At 43.2% G+C, this 16,582-nt stretch overlaps 1 protein-coding gene and 1 long non-coding RNA gene across 4 annotated transcripts; both read right to left on the bottom strand.

Moving 5' to 3' along the window:
* Nucleotides 1–1,487: 1,487 nt before the first annotated feature.
* On the bottom strand, nt 1,488–15,380 carry LOC307218881. 3 transcript variants are annotated; one of them, XR_013840068.1, is made up of 4 exons: nt 15,213–15,380; nt 13,647–13,736; nt 10,788–10,874; nt 1,488–1,876 (listed from the first exon to the last, which is right to left on the bottom strand). It is a non-coding gene; the product is annotated as an uncharacterized lncRNA (long non-coding RNA). The 3 variants fall into 3 exon arrangements; XR_013840067.1 differs by lacking the exon at nt 10,788–10,874 and having other exon boundaries at nt 13,647–13,837; XR_013840069.1 differs by lacking the exon at nt 10,788–10,874.
* LOC307218792 (uncharacterized protein) lies at nt 3,067–7,295 on the bottom strand. The gene is made up of 2 exons (XM_079981658.1): nt 5,915–7,295; nt 3,067–4,038 (listed from the first exon to the last, which is right to left on the bottom strand). Exon 1 carries the CDS (start codon nt 7,032–7,034, stop codon nt 5,961–5,963), a length of 1,074 nt encoding a protein of 357 aa, XP_079837784.1. The 5' UTR covers nt 7,035–7,295; the 3' UTR covers nt 3,067–4,038; nt 5,915–5,960.
* Nucleotides 15,381–16,582: the final 1,202 nt, after the last annotated feature.

The raw sequence follows: 16,582 nt of genomic DNA, 5'->3' as shown, positions 1-16,582 counted from the left end.
GTTTAGTTGTTTAACTTGGCAAAGCGGGCGTGAAAACCCAGCTCTTTCATAACTTCATTTTAAATATATAACATGCACCAACAATAAAAGAGAGGCTGAAATTATATACTTTCTGAGAAAAATGCTATGTTTTTAGGCCTCTCTAATAACCTGATCCTGAGTGCAGGAGCTAGCACATCAGCTGTGACATTTACAATTTCCACAATAGGCATAGGAAAAAGGGTTGCTGACCCAGGACAGAATGTCTCTTCTGAGAAGATGCTTCCTGTGGGTACGGATGTGTATAATCCAAAAGCAAAAATGGAAAGTAGACTTCTGGCTTCAGAAATATTCACATCCAGATTGAACTCATGAATTGCTGTTTATCGTTTGCAGCCAATATTATTTACAATGAAGGGTTTTTAATTATACTTTGTGATTTTAAGACTACCTCTGATGTATTTTTATTTTTTGTGATTTTTCAGTTATATACAATTCAATAGTCTTACAGTCATTTTGACATTTCAAAACTCGACCTCCATCCTCCTCTTTCTGCGGTTCCTTAAATTTATATTTATCACTTGCTGCATATTCTAATTTAACTTAACTTATTCTTTTATTCATCTACTTTAAATTTTGCATTCTTATGAAACTGCATGTTATTACAGTAATCATGCCAATGTCCTTATCTGTTTACAATTTATTTGTACATATTCAATAAACCATTTCCATTCTTTTACATATATATATATAAAGTTTGTTGTCTTGATTTCTTATTTTTCTGGTAAGTTTCACCATTTCTGCATAATCCATGAGTTTTTGTATCCAGTCTTCTTTCGTTGGGACTTCTTGTTGTTTCCGTTTGGGGGCAAATAACATTCTTGCCCCTGTAGTCGCATACATGAATAAACTTCTATACTGTTTAGGTAGTTGTACCCCTGTAATGATGGAGGGCACAAGGAGAAGGGGATGACAGAGGATGAGATGGTTGGACACTGTCCTCGAAGCTACCAACATGAGTTTGACCAAACTGCGGGAGGCAGTGGAAGACAGGAGTGCCTGGCGTGCTCTGGTCCATGGGGTCACGAAGAGTCGGACACAACTAAACGACTAAACAACAACAACAACAACACCCCTGTAATTCCCAGAAGGAAAGCTTCTGGGGGGTTTTTTACACATGTGATTTTAAACATAAATTTATCTGTTTATCAAGTAAATCTTACAGGACTAATTATTTTGAATTTTCATTAATTGGGTTGTGGTCCTATTTAAGAGGTTTCTACTTTTTAAATAATAAGTTAACAGCTGGCAGCCAGTATAATAGGATAAACATGGCAGGCTTGGGGATGCATCTTAGGGACTTCGGTCTGACCTACCCCACACATTATTCCAGCTACATGTAATCCCATGTGTTGATATGTTTTAATGGAGCCATCTATTCTACTGTGCTAAGGGATTTTGTTGAGATGGCAGAGATAATGAAGCCTCTGGCCCCGATTGGTTGAGCTGATTTGATGTCTTGGAATACTCACGAAATTTCAATGCCTCGGAAAATGCAACTGACTACATAGAATGCTCTGTAATGGATGTGGGAGGCCGGTTTATCTACCAGGAAAAAAATCTCACACAGGAGAAGTTGGGGCAGGCTGAGAACTAGAAAACTGAGTTAGTAAAGTGTGGGAAATTGAGTCACTTGGGGCCCTAAGAAGTAGTGGAGCTAAGTAGCAGGAAACTCAGAGACAAAATGATTGAACAAAGAGAATCAGCCCAAGGTGTACATGAGTAGGCTTTGTACAGACCTTCGTCTGACTGTGTGAAGTCCAAAAACAGCACCATCACGATCCCACTCCTTCTTCCTCCACACATTCATTATACCTGATGGATTGTTTTAACAGGCCTAGAAAAACAAGGAAACGAGACAAATAGGATGTTGCTGGAAAATCTGTGATTCATACCTGCTACTTATAGCAGGGAGATTTGTTTTTGGAGTCTGCAGGGCAATCAGAGGTCAAGTCGAGAGCTTTGGTCTATGATTTCCTAGTCCACAGATTGGCCTTTTTTCTAAGAATAGCTGAGCAGTATGCTCACTTCCAGGATTCCTGCACAGTTATGCATGTGTTGTCATATGCATCCGTAACTGAAGCAAGCTGATTGTTTCATGAAGTTACTGAGATTACATGTCATGGTTCCATGTAGCTGAATCAAAACCTAGATTATCAAATTACTACTTGATGGAAATGTGCCAAATAATTCCATGGCCGTCAATGGTGCGATTGTGCTGGTAGTTTGTTGCAGTTTTACTGTCAGCCAGGATAGCTCAGTTGGTTAGACCGTGGTGCTGATAATGCCAAGATTGCAAGTTCGATCACTGCATGGGACAGCTGCATATTTCTGCATTGCAAGAGGTTGGACTAGATGTTCCTTGGGTTCCCTTCCAACACTACTGGCCAATGTACAATAAAATTACCTGGATTGGATTGAGCTCTACAATTCTTCAATTCCAAATTTGCCCCATTATCTGGTGAGCATAATCAAATCGTACTAATTTGGCATTTCATGATTACTTCCTCCCATCTAATTTAGAATGACTTGGGACACAAAAATAAATTTCCAAGTCTCTTTACTTACCATATTTTTTGCTCTATAAGACTCACTTTTTCCCTCCTAAAAAGTAAGGGGAAATGTGTGTGCGTCTTATGAAGCGAATGCAGGCTGCACAGCTATCCCAGAAGCCAGAACAGCAAGAGGGATTGCTGCTTTCACTGCGTAGCGATCCCTCTTGCTGTTCTGGCTTCTGAGATTCAGAATTTTTTTTTCTTGTTTTCCTCCTCCAAAAACTAGGTGCGTCTTGTGGTCTGGTGCGTCTTATAGAGCGAAAAATACAGTAATAATTCTATCCAGTTCTTCTTTCCCCAAGAGCCTGGGTTGGCTCATATGGGAAACCTATGGCCCTCCTGATGTTATTGGACTAGAAATCATAGAATCATAGAATCATAGAGTTGGAAGAGACCACAAGGGCCATCGAGTCCAACCCCCTACCAAGCAGGAAACACTATCAGCGCACTCCTGACATATGGTTGTCAAGCCTCTGCTTAAAGACCTCCAAAGAAGGAGACTCCACCACACTCCTTGGCAGCAAATTCCACTGTCGAACAGCTCTTACTGTCAGGAAGTTCTTCCTAATGTTTAGGTGGAATCTTCTTTCTTGTAGTTTGGATCCATTGCTCCGTGTCCGCTTCTCTGGAGCAGCAGAAAACAACCTTTCTCCCTCCTCTATGTGACATCCTTTTATATATTTGAACATGCCTATCATATTAACCTCCTCTTCTCCAGGCTAAACATGCCCAGCTCCCTTAGCCATTCCTCATAAGGCATCGTTACCAGGCCTTTGACCATTTTGATTGCCCTCCTCTGGACACGTTCCAGTTTGTCAGTGTCCTTCTTGAACTGTGGTGCCCAGAACTGGACACAGTACTCCAGGTGAGGTCTGACCAGAGCAGAATACAGTGGCATTATTACTTCCCTTGATCTAGATGCTATACTCCTATTGATGCAGCCCAGAATTGCATTGGCTTTTTTAGCTGCCGCGTCACACTGTTGGCTCATGTCAAGTTTGTGGTCAACCAAGACTCCTAGATCCATTTCACATGTACTGCTCTCAAGCCAGGTGTCACCCATCTTGTATTTGTGCCTCTCATTTTTTTTGCCCAAGTGCAATACTTTACATTTCTCCCTGTTAAAATTCATCTTGTTTGTTTTGGCCCAGTTCTCTAATCTGTCAAGGTCGTTTTGAAGTGTGATCCTGTCCTCTGGGGTGTTAGCCACCCCTCCCAGTTTGGTGTCATCTGCAAATTTGATCAGGATGCCCTTGGGTCCATCATCCAAGTCGTTGATAAAGATGTTGAATAAGACGGGGCCCAAGACAGAACCCTGTGGCACCCCACTAGTCACTCTTCTCCAGGATGAAGAGGAACCATTGATGAGCACCCTTTGGGTTCGGTCAGTCAGCCAGTTACAAATCCACTGAGTGGTAGCATAGTCAAGACCGCATTTTACCTGCTTCTTTACAAGAATATCATGGGGCACCTTGTCAAATGCCTTGCTGAAATCAAGGTAGGCTACATCCACTGCATTCCCTTCATCTACCAGGGTTGTAATTCTGTCAAAAAACGAGATCAGGTTAGTCTGACATGACTTATTTTTTCAGAAATCCATGCTGACTATTGGTGATCACAGCATTCCTTTCTAGGTGCTCACAGACTGTTTGCTTAATGATCTGCTCCAGAATCTTCCCTGGTATTGATGTCAGACTGAATGGGCGGTAATTATTTGGGTCCTCTCTTTTCCCCTTTTTGAAAATAGGGACAACATTTGCCCTCCTCCAGTCTGCCAGGACTTCGCCTGTTCTCCAGGAATTCTCAAAGATGACTGCCAGTGGTTCTGAGATCACATCTGCCAGTTCTTTTAATACTCTTGGATGCAGTTCATCTGGCCCTGGAGACTTGACTACATCTAAACTAGCCAAGTATTCTTGTACTATCTCCTTAGTTATTCTGGGCTGTGTTTCCTCTGCTGAATGATTTGCTCCAAATTCTTCAGGTCGGGCATTGTTTTCTTTATCGGAGAAGACTGAGGCAAAGAAGGCATTGAGGAGTTCAGCCCTTTCTGTGTCCCCTGTTTGCATTTCACCATCTTCTCCTCTGAGTGACCCCACTGTTTCTTTGTTCTTCCTTTTGCTACGAATATACCCATAAAAGCCTTTTTTGTTGCTTTTAACCTCTCTAGCAAGCCTGAGTTCATTCTGTGCTTTAACTTTTCTGACTTTGTGTCTACACATGCTGGCTATTTGTTTGAATTCCTCTTTGGTGGTTTCCCCCCTTTTCCATTTTTTGTACACATCCTTTTTTAATCTTAACTCAGTTAAAAGTTCTTTAGACAGCCACCCTGGCTTCTTTAGGCACCTTCCATGTTTCCGTCTCATTGGTATTGCCTGAAGTTGTGCTTTTACTATCTCCCTCTTAACAAACTCCCAGCCATCATGAACTCCCTTTCCTTTTAGTATTACTGTCCATGGGATCTCACCCAGCACTTCCCTAAGTTTTATGAAGTCGGCTTTCTTAAAGTCAAGAAATTGAGTCCTAGTATGCTTGGCTGCTCCTTTCCGCTGTATAGTAAACTTCAGAAGAGCATGATCACTCGCGCCTAATGATCCTTCCACTTCTACCCCACTAACCAGGTCATCAACATTGGTTAGGACCAGATCTAAAATGGCTGTTCCTCTTGTTGCTTCTCCCACTTTCTGGACAACGAAGTTGTCTTCAAGGCCAGTGAGGAATCTGTTGAACTTATGCTCTTGGATGAGTTTGACATCCAACAAATATCTGGGTAATTGAAGTCCCCCATTACTACTATCTCCCTTCCTTTTGCATGCTTGGCCATCTGTTCCAGGAAGGCATCATCTATGTCCTCCTTTTGGCTTGGGGATCTATAGTAAACTCTCACAATGAGGTCACTGTTATTCTTCTCTCCCTTAATTTTGACCCAAATGCTCTCACTTTGGCTTTGAGGTTCTAAATCTTGGATCTCTTCACAGGTATACACATCCCTGACATATAACGCCACTCCTCCTCCTTTCTTGTCTGGTCTGTTTCTCTGAAATAGATTGTATCCCTCCATTACTACATTCCAATCGTGGGACTTATCCCACCAGGTTTCAGTGATGCCTATTATGTCATATTTAGTTTGCTGTACCAAGAGCTCAAGCTCATCTTGTTTATTTCCCATGCTTTGCGCATTAGTGTACAGACATTGAAGTCCATTAATCATTCCCCCGTGTCTCTTATTTAAGGATTTTTTCCTCCCACCACTAGGTCTGCGTGCTGTTTGCTCCATTTGGTCTATGACATTTGGATATCATCTTCATCAATTGATAGACTCCTACCTTCAGGAGCACTGTCTCCCCCCACACACACACACATTAGTCAGTTTAAAGCCCTCCTGATGAGGTTTCTGAGATTTTTGGCAAAATCATTCCTCCCAACCGTTGTGAGGTGCAGCCCATCACTTGCCAGAAGTCCATCTTCAAGAAACTGCAGTCCGTGATCTAAGAATCCAAACTGTTCCTGTTTACACCATTTGCGAAGCCAGCTGTTCACTTCCACTATTTTTCCCTCTCTCCCTGGGCCACGTCGTTCAACTGGGAGGACAGATGAGATGACAATTTGTGCATTTAATTGCTTCAATTTCCTGCCCAGAGCCTCGTAGTCTCTTTTGATCTTCTGGAGGCTATTGCTTGCAATGTCATTGGTTCCCACATGAACCAAGAGGAAGGGGTATTTGTCAGTGGGTTTTATGATTCCTTGCAGTCGTTCAGTTACATCTTGGATCTTAGCCCCGGGGAGACAGCACACTTCCCAAGACATCTTGTCAGGCCCACAGATCACTGCTTCTGTTCCCGTCAGTAGGGAATCCCCTATCACCACTACACGCCTCCTCTTAGGTCTGGTCGGGGTTCTTCCGTGAGCTGTCTGTTCCAAGGTCGCCTGCACATTCCCTGAGGACTGACTTTGCTGCTCGTCTTCATATACCTGATTGACTGTAATGAGGGAGAGATCCTCAAATGGAGTCTGCTCTTTGTCTTCCATGCTAGGGGAGAGGACCTCAAAGCGATTGTGTATTTCTAAACAATCAGAGTGAACCCTGGGCCTCCTACTTCTCTGAGTCACGTTTCTCCATATATCTGGCTCCTGTGTTGGTGAACTAGCCTCCTTCTCAGGGGAGTCCCCTGTCTCCTCCTTGGTGGAGACGGTGTGCTCTGTTGCTTCCAAGAAGAGCTCCAGCTCTCTAATTCTTTGGAGCGTAGCTACACGTTCCTCCAGTTGCTGGACTTTGTCTTCTAAGAGGGCAATCAACATGCAATTGCTGCAGGTAAAGCTGCCTGCAACCTTTGGCAAGATGGCAAACATTGCGCAGGAACCGCAGGCGACTGCAGCTGTTCCCTCACCCTCCATCTTGAGAACGTGTCGTTGGGGGTGGATACAGCGGTCCTCCATCATAAAAAGCGTGAAGACAGGACAAATAACTCCCCCCCCAAAAAAAACCTAGGTCTCCCCCAACAAACGTTTGAGACTAGCTCCCCTAAATCTAAAAGATGGATCAAACTGCTGCCCTGCAAGCTCTGATAAGCTCCTCCCACAGCTAATCACCTGCCTCAACAGAAACCCTGCCCCCTCTGACCCTTGCACAGGGAGAGCAGCTAATCAGCCACAAAGAAACACACAAGAAAACCCTTTTTGCTCCTTCTTCAGCTGCTGCCCTGCAAGATAGAAATTCTATCATCCCTGACAGTTGTCCATGCTGGGAGTTGTAGATCAACATCTGTAGGAACACAGGTTGTGTCATTCCTAATCTAGAGCCATCACAGGAATAGGTTGCGTTGACTTTAATGGGACTTACTGCCAGGTAAGCGTAAGCTAAGAGTTTGTGGCACGGCAGATGCTTGCATTCAAATGGCCCCAGGTTCAATGGTCCCTGGCATCTCCAGGGAGGGAAAGACTCTTAGAGTCTTTGGAGAGCAGTTTCCAGTCAGCAAAGACAATGTTGAGTTGGACTGTTAACCTGACTCGGTCTAAGACAGCATCTTACATGTTTAGGGCTGCAGCCTCCGCTACAAAAATCCTAAGCAGTCCTTAATGTGGGGGCTTAAACTGAGAGAGCAATAATTTGAACATCTTGCTGAAATCACGAGAAACATTTTGTAAAATCTCAGCATGTAGGGCTTGACATCTTTACTGTGTTTTCTGCACAGATGCAGTAACTCATATGCTGTTGCTGAGAAATCATTGTAATACGTAGGGAAAGGAGCAGCATGAAACCTGATACAATTTCAGCCTTAGCTTCTCTCTGTGGTGGATTTAAATAGGGCCTCTGCAAGAAGTTTAATGTACCCTTTGTGTAGATTACTCTGATCTCTCGTCATAAAGTTCACCCGCCCAGATAAGTATATTCAAAATAGGCTTTCATTAGTCCAAAATAACATACAGCAAAGCAGGTCAAGGGGGATTAAAGCGTATCCTAGCCCAAGATTTGTCTTTAAGACAATGAAAAGGAAAATGTGAAAAGATAATGCTGCGATTCCGTCTGTCTCGGGGAATAAAAGTTCCTCTTAAAATGTACGGGTGGCTTAAGCAAGCACATCAGAGCAGGCGAGAGCGCACTTGCAGTCCATGAGGAGCACATTACTCTGCAAGAAAGCCCCTGTTGAACTCCCATGGTAAGGAGGTACTTAGCATGAATAAAGGAGGCCGATTCGGGCTCAGAGTGAACACAGAGCTATTCTGCGAAGCACCTTATCAGCACTTAAATGTGGCTGATGAATATTTAGATTTTCATTGTCGACAGGCAGTCCTGAAAGGGATGTTATTTCCCAGCTAAAGTACTGTCTCGTTTCATTGAAATCACAAAGCATCTGAGATTTTAGGCTGAAGTTGTCCAGCCTGTGTCCACTCTAGGTATGGGCCACCATCCCTTAGCCAGAGTTCTTGCACAGCCAATAGCAGAGCAGCCTAGGCAGACAGGAGATCTTGAAATGTTTCAGTCTTCTTAGCCAGGCATGGGCTGGAAACTGCTAGCATTGTTTCGCCTGAGAACCATGGACATTCTCTCCCCCCGCCCCATTATTAATGCATTATTTTGTCCTATAGGTACCACTTCACTCACTCCTTTTCTGTGTACATTTGTTTGTTTGTTGTTATTTTTATTATTTGTACAATTTACACATCGCCCTTTATCGGAAGATCCCAGGGCAGCGTACAACATTAAAAACACATTACAGAACTTCAGTGATAAAAACACAATAAGAAGCATACTGGTAAAGGTACCCCTGACCGTAAGGTCCAGTTGCAGACGACTCTGGGGTTGCGGCACTCATCTCACTTTACTGGCCAAGGGAGCCGGCGTACAGCTTCCGGGTCATGTGGCCAGCATGACTAAGCCACTTCTGGCGAAACTAGAGCAGCACACGGAAAGGTCATTTACCTTCCTGCTGGAGCGGTACCTATTTATCTACTTGCACTTTGAAGTGCTTTTGAACTGCTAGGTTGGCAGGAGCAGGGACCGAGCAATGGGAGCTCACCCCGTCGCGGGGATTTGAACCACCAACCTTCTGATCGGCAAGCCCTAGGCTCTGTGGTTTAGACCACAGCGCCACCCACGCCCCTAGAAGCATACTGACAGATAGCCTAATAATAAAATAGTCATCCTATTTTATTCCCCCACACTTTCACAGGCCATCGATTATTTAATAGACATAAAGAGGAATATTTTTGCCCAGTAATGATGGCACCAGGCAAGCCTCTCTAGGGAAAGCATTCCACAATCCACAATATGGCACTTTATGATCTGCATGGCATGGGCTCACCTGTCGGGGGGGTGTTACATGTTCAGAGAGCTCATGTGCCATTATGGCTAGATGGAGTCTCTTCCATTCATTTCATTCCATGAATCTCCGAAGCAGTTTCTTCTCCTGTTGAGCAGCCGCTATATTTAATCCTAGACAATACAAACCTTACTGTACAGAACACCTCTCCCCCCCTTTTCACTGTGGATTTCTAAAATCAGTTAAGAGCAGCCTATCATACATGCCACATCCAGAGCACATAGAGATGCAACCTCACTGGTTATTCCACAACTCAGGAAATTCCTTCCACTTGAATTCCACCAGCGCATAAGGCTAGGTTTCTTCCACATGCAATATTTTACTCCAGATCAACATTTGGTATTCTTATATAGGTTTTTGTTTTTTTTAAGTTTAGATAGATAGATAGATAGATAGATAGATAGATAGATAGATAGATTTTCAGAAGCAAGTGTATTCTGATGGCTATTAACAGGCTGGGTCAGACTGATCAAATTTTTGATTTATTTATTTTTTAGCTTATATTTTTATATTGGTTTATATTTTTATATTGGCAGAGGGCCTTATCGGCAGTAAATAAACAACTATCTGACTTTTAGAAGACATCTGAAGGCAGCCCTGTATCGGGAAATCTTTTGTGTTTGATGCTTTATTGTATTTTTAATATTTTGTTGGGAGCTGCCCAGAGTGGCTGGGGAAACCCAGCCAAATGGGCGGGGTATAAATAAATTATCATCATCATCATCATCATCATCTAACAGTTTATTAATCAGAATACACATGATCAGGGCAGAGCCCAAACCTAAATAAATAAAATAATGCAAATAATACTATGAATTCTAATAATACCATGAAAACAGCAATCTGATTTCGGTTAGCCTGCTCTGAGTATGACGCCGTCAGGTTTAATTTGCACCTACTCAGGTACAAAGCTACAGGTTGCCTTTACCATGGATCCATGGCAGAGCCATGTTGACGAATTGCATTGCAATGTGTAGTTCAGTTACAGGATCTCCAATGCAGTCCAGTGCACTTGCAAGAAGGAACTCTCGGCCACCGTCATCATGATGGAAGGGCTGAATCCCTGCTATGTTCCTTGTATGCCTTTGTCCTTTGAGGTCTAGAGCCATCCCTCTTCCCCAGCATGGCAGTCCCACTAAGGACTAGAGGGTACAGTCACCGCCACCTTTCCCTCGCCAATCATGACACTGTGCAAGAATTGTTTTCTTTTGGCGCCTGGGTTTCTGCCCCTTTTCATGCATTCCTTTCGCGAGAGGCGCGCGGAACTTGCCAAGCCCCAATACGGGAGATTTCCATTTTGTAAATAAAGTTGAAAAATAACATCGCTTCTCCAACAAGAGTTGGCAAAAATTAATAGTAATGAGTTAATTACCATTGCCAGCTGCCTGCAAAAAGGGAGGAGAGAGATGATGGGGGAGAACGAGGTCCTGTAGGCAAGAGCCTTCTGCCTTTCTGCCTGCTGGAAAAAAATTTAAAATCTACATTCTAGAAAACATAAAACAAAACTTTTGTGGCTGTGCATTTTGTTTAGACATATATTACATAGCACCTTTCGATGGCCCACAGCAAAGCTTTTAAATTCTCCATATCCAGCCAAATCTCTCTCTCCTTTCATATTTATAACACATTTTACTAGCTCTAAAAAGGTGAAAAACAATCACCCAGAGGAATCAACGGTTGTCGAGTTGTACCACCCTCGCCGTGGAAAAAGGACCATCTGCAACTTTTAAATAATGTCTGAATCCTATTTAGAATTTCCAGCCCTTTGGATATCAAGTCTGTGTATGCCTGCCTGATTGATTCACTTTTTAATGAACTGGGAAAGCTTGAACAGTCAAAACCTGAAATCTGTACCTCCCCACCTCCCTCTTCATATCCCCTGCAGTAGCTGACTGATTATATTTCAAGTCATTACAGGATTAATACATCTGGTCTAAAATATCTTTTCCCCCAAACTTCATCAATAAAAAAAAAAAAGTTGTATACCAGTCTTGCTCCTGCTATCTCAATTTCACACCGGATCTGCTCGCTTTACCTGTAAAGCGTCGGTATCATATCAGTTCTTCAGAACTGCCAACTCTGCTGATGTCTAAAACCTACTAATGTCAAGGCCTTGCATAAGCTTAGAGTATTTAAGAGCACATCTTGAGCTTCTGCTATGAACCACATCAGCATACTGAACTGGCAGCCTAGGCATGGCTTTATTGAAAGTAATGAAATAAGATAATCCACAAAAGCCACTTAAATGGAATGAAGCTGGGATGCCTTTCCTCTGAATTCACAGTGCAAGGGGGTGTGTGTGTGTGTGTGTGTGTGTGTGTGTGTGTGCTATTAAACCATTAGCAGCCTGATCTTAGGCATGTTTACTTAGAAGCAAGTTCTCCCAAGTAAGAGGCTGTGATTGCAGCTTAGGACAAGAGGGGAAGAGAGAGAGAGAGATCCATTCATTCAGTTCACACTCCTTATCATTTAAAAAAAAAAAAGAAATTATTTACCCCCCCCCCCTGAAAACTTACAATTGTTTACAAAAAATCATCTCCACACAAGCTACAAGCTGCCACCTTCACTACGTTGTGCAGGAAAGTTATGTGTTTGTTTATAACCGAGCATCAATTCTTCAATATATTTCGCTCTGGAACAAGATACATATAAAAATTCTTACTGAGCTTAATGTTGCAGCAAATAATGCAGATATAGTAAGCATGCAGGATTTATCGGTTGCCATAATGTCGTATCACATATTCTAAATATATATGCGCTGAGTGATATATACACATTCACGTGCAAACCAAATGAAAATATATTTAGTCGAAGAAGTGATGGATTGCGTTTGCTTTAATTATTCTACTCGGCAAGGAGGAGAATCTGAGATCAAGCACAGCCTGGATCAAGAGGTGCTTGATGGAAATAGGGCCAAAGGAACAATACACACCTCTAAACTGTGTGTGCTACCTTTTTCTTTGCTTTCTGTTCCTACAATTGGCTTTAAACACACACACACACACACACACACACACACACACACACACCCCAGTCTGTGTGTTTCTCCTGCCCACTCATCAAGGTGACCATGTGCCCTTTTGGACAGAGGATATTTCTCTATTTGAAGAGCTGTCCAGTCATAGAATCATTGGATTGTAGACTTGGAAGGGACCCTTGAGGATCAATCCGCTGCAAAGCAGGAATATGCAGTTGTCCCATATGGGATTGAACCTGCAACCTAGGCATCATCAGCACCTTGCTCTAACCAGCTGAGCTATCCAGCCAATTCAAAGAGAACAAACCTTAAGGAAGGGAAGCAAGAGTGGCCTTGAATGCCCATCCACAATTAGTATCTAGAGAGCAGACTCTGCTCCACTACAGTGAAAGGTAGTGTATTTCCGTTTACATTATACTATTTTAAAGCTATCTCCAAATTAGGATCTATGCATATAAATTAGCATATGCAAATCCATACCCTCTTTTGTTATCTTGGTGAGACATTTCCTCTTTTTTACATGGCCAGCCTAATATTCTTCCACTCGAGCATTCCCCGGACTGAGGCACTCAAAAATATCGGGTGCCATCAGACAGACCACTGGGCCAATAGATGCTCCAAGCAGTACCAAATTTAGTACATGTTGCACAGCAAGAAGCTCTCATCTACTCTACAGCACTGATCTTTCCTTCCAGCATCCTGATGCCCCTACATTTATTCTGGGTACCCCTGAAACGGTTCCATCAAGTCCTACCATTGGTGGCCAGAGGTTTCAGATTATAGCCCATTGGTGGTTGACCTTGGATCCTATTGAAATCAATGACTGAACTTCATTGTGATTTAAGTTTCCGTTGAAATCAACGGGAGTGCAACTAACATAGTTTGGATTAAGGCATAATGCTCTTGACAGTTGGCCTAACAGGTTCATGATGTTAGAATTGTGGGAGGAATTCAGTGCCGCACTCTGCCATTTCAGCTTGCCCAACAGAATAATCAGATTGCAATCTGGCTTTAGGCTCAGATTTGGCACCAAAATGGCCTTGGTCACCCTGACTGATTACTCCTATTTGGAGATGGGCATGGGGAGTGTAACACTATATTGGTTCTCCTTCATTTCTCAATATCTTTCAGTACCATTGACCATGGTATTCTCCTGCATTGGTTTTTTATGGCTTGGGAGTTAGAGGCACTGTATTACAATAGTTCTGCAAAGAACTGATCCCAGAGACTAGCTGATGGAGACTCCTGCTTTACCTGTTGACACTTATGCTGTTGGGTTCTACAAGATACTGTCTTGTCCCCGATGCTCTTTAATATCCATATGAAGCTATTGGAAGCCATCACCTAGACATATAGAGTATGATGCCATTAGTATGCAGATAGCATGCGACTCCATTCCCATTCCATCTGAATCAGGAGAAGCCATTTAGGTGCTGGATAGATGCCTGGAAGCAGCAATGAACTGCATTAGGGCCAATAAACTGAAGGTGAATCCTGATAAGATCAAAGTACAGTTTGTGGAGCCAGGAGTTTGGTAGGCAGCCTGTTCTGGGTGGTGTTGCACTCCCCCCGAAGAAGCAGGTTCATAGCTTTGGGGGATGCTACTGGAGACGTCATTATCTCTAGAAGCCTGGTGGCAGAGGTGGTATTAGGGTGGAACAGCTGGTACAGCAGAATTGGGCACCAAGCTGCAGGGGCCTCCACAACAATGCTACAAGAGGCAGATTCTGAGAGCCCAACGTCCACCACTGCTAATGGCTTCAGGAGCACTATCTCTGGTTGGTTTGCCAGCTATGGCTGTTTCTGGACCAAGAAAAGCTTAGCTAGTGACCCCTCAATCTTTAGTCACCTCTCAGTTAGATGACTGCAATGCTCTCTATGCAGGGTTACCCTTGAATATGCTCCAGAAGTTGCAGCTGTGCAGAATGACTGGCACTGCAAGAAAAATTGGACCAGCAATGCAGTCTTCCAAGCCAGATTGTCATGGAGAGTTTCCTTCTGCTAGCCTTATAGAAGACACACTCATTGTTTCTGAGAATTCACTGCTGGGTGTAGTGGACAGAAAATTACTAGAAGAGAGGCACTAACCTCACCTGAGGCTCTACTACTCTCAAGCTCCCTTGTGCTTTTAATACACACACACACACACACACACACACACAAACACACCCCAAAGTGCAGGTCTCGAAAGAGCCCATCTCATTCCCTTCTCCTCTTGTCATTCTACTCTTCTACTCCCTGCACAGAGAGCTCCCAAGAATCCCAAGAGATGCAGACTGGTGCACAACCTAAATAACATTTTAATAGAGAGAAGAGGTGATATCTGAAGGAGTAACATTCTGCCCTCCTTTTAAAGCCACCACCAAGTAGGTTTCAGTAACTCCGCTACCGATTTTCAACGCCTTTTTGAGCCATAGCAATTAAACTGAAAATTGGGGGGCAGAGTCAGCTCTGCTTTGATGTAATTAAAAATATGATCTATTTCATTTAAACACCCCTGCGAACGCTCTCCTTAAAGCAACAAATATGAACGGAGTCCATTTGCAAGGATTTTCTTCTTCTTCCCAAGTCTTCAAAAGAGCCTTTTAGGGATGAAGCCAGAATTATAATTCTGAAGGGTGTCATGTACACTTCCACAAATGCTTCATTACTTATGCCTCATTCAGAAAGGCTGTAGTTGGAAGATCAGAAAGCAACTCAGAGGGAGCCATGTTACAATAACCCAAAGTCTTTTGGTATTCTGTAATAAAGCACTACACTTGTTTATGTAATCACAGAATTGGACAGTTCCATATTCAAGTATGATCGATGGCCCAGTACCTGCTTGGAGTATTTGCTGCTGTGCAGGTTTTGCGTTCTTTCTACATTTACAGCAAGAAAGCTCCCCTCCCTTAATTCCTTGGGTGAAATCCAGACTTTATGCATAGAACGATATTGGCCACAATGCAGCAATTGAATACCAAAAGCTCAGACATGGCTTTTCCCAGTTGTCAGCTACGGAACAGCTTGCTCTTTGCATTCCATCGACGACAATGGGAACCAGCTGTGCACGTGGTTCTTTGGATCCCAGCCATTGCCAGCACTGGGCTTGCATTTTCTACCTTGATTCAGAGACGGCATGGCTTATTGCCTCTCTGTCACACAAACGCACATACCCACACATCACAAGGTCAATGTGCAGGAGGGAGCATGAGTGAATGGCAAATGACCCAGTTTCCCTGCAGGTGCTAAGTACAGGTGCTAAGCTGCCTGAAGGCCACTTTTGAAAAATATTAGCTTGGTGCCCAAATAGCTATTCTGTTCATTGGGGGACTCCAGTCCAGCAGAGGCTCCCACTGGCAAAAGGGAAGGAACAGACCCTCCTAGTGTCCCTATTTTTGAGGGACGTCCCTGATTTAGTGAAGCTGTCCCGGTTTCTGATTTGATCCCAGAATGTCCGGCTTTTCCTTAGGATGTCCCTAGATTCATTGGGAAAATGTTGAAGGGTATGGAATTATGCGACACCTGAACCAAGGAGATAAGTAACTATACAGCCTTTAGAAGACATCTGAAGGCAACCCTGCATAGGGAAGGTTTTTTATGTTTAATGTTTCATTATGTTTTTATATATGGTGGAAGCTGCCCAGAGTTGGGGCAACCCAATAAGATGTGTGGGTTATAAATAGTAAAATTATCATTATGGAATAGGACGTCCCTATTTTCATCGGAGAAACGTTGGAGTGTATGAAGAGAGGAAATTTTCACCGATTCCCCCAACACCACCTCCCATGTTATTCTCCAGTCTTCCAGAACAACTTTCTGGGGGCACAGAGAACCACAAGAGCAGAGGGGAAGTGAGCTTGGCCTCTCCACGCCACTACCAGTGAAAGTATTCCATTGATGGAGTTCTTCTTATGCAAACTTGGGGTTAAAGCCCAAAAAGATGCTCTGAACCTACCTATTATTATATAATAATAGCAGCACGTTGCCAGTGTTAGCAACTCCTGTCTGTAGTAGTTCCAAGGCGAAGCCCAGCTTAGAAAGAAGATAATACTAATCTATGTTCCATCACTCCACTCGGAAAAAAGCTAAGAAGTTCATGCAAGCACACAGTCCCACACTGTCCTTACCTAGTTTAGGATGGAAGCTTAAATATTGCCTATTTGCTTTTCACATTCTAAGCAACTCATAGCAGCATACATTTGCCACTA

Source organism: Podarcis cretensis (genome assembly GCF_951804945.1).
Source record: "Podarcis cretensis genome assembly, chromosome: 6".
Lineage (NCBI taxonomy): Eukaryota > Metazoa > Chordata > Lepidosauria > Squamata > Lacertidae > Podarcis > Podarcis cretensis.
The sequence above is the reverse complement of the archived record's forward strand: the minus strand, read 5'-3'. Positions and strand labels throughout refer to the sequence as shown.

Coding starts and splice junctions, on each gene's coding strand:
- LOC307218792 (XM_079981658.1), bottom strand. CDS start 7,034: ATGATGGAGGACCGCTGTATCCACCCCCAACGACACGTTCTCAAGATG.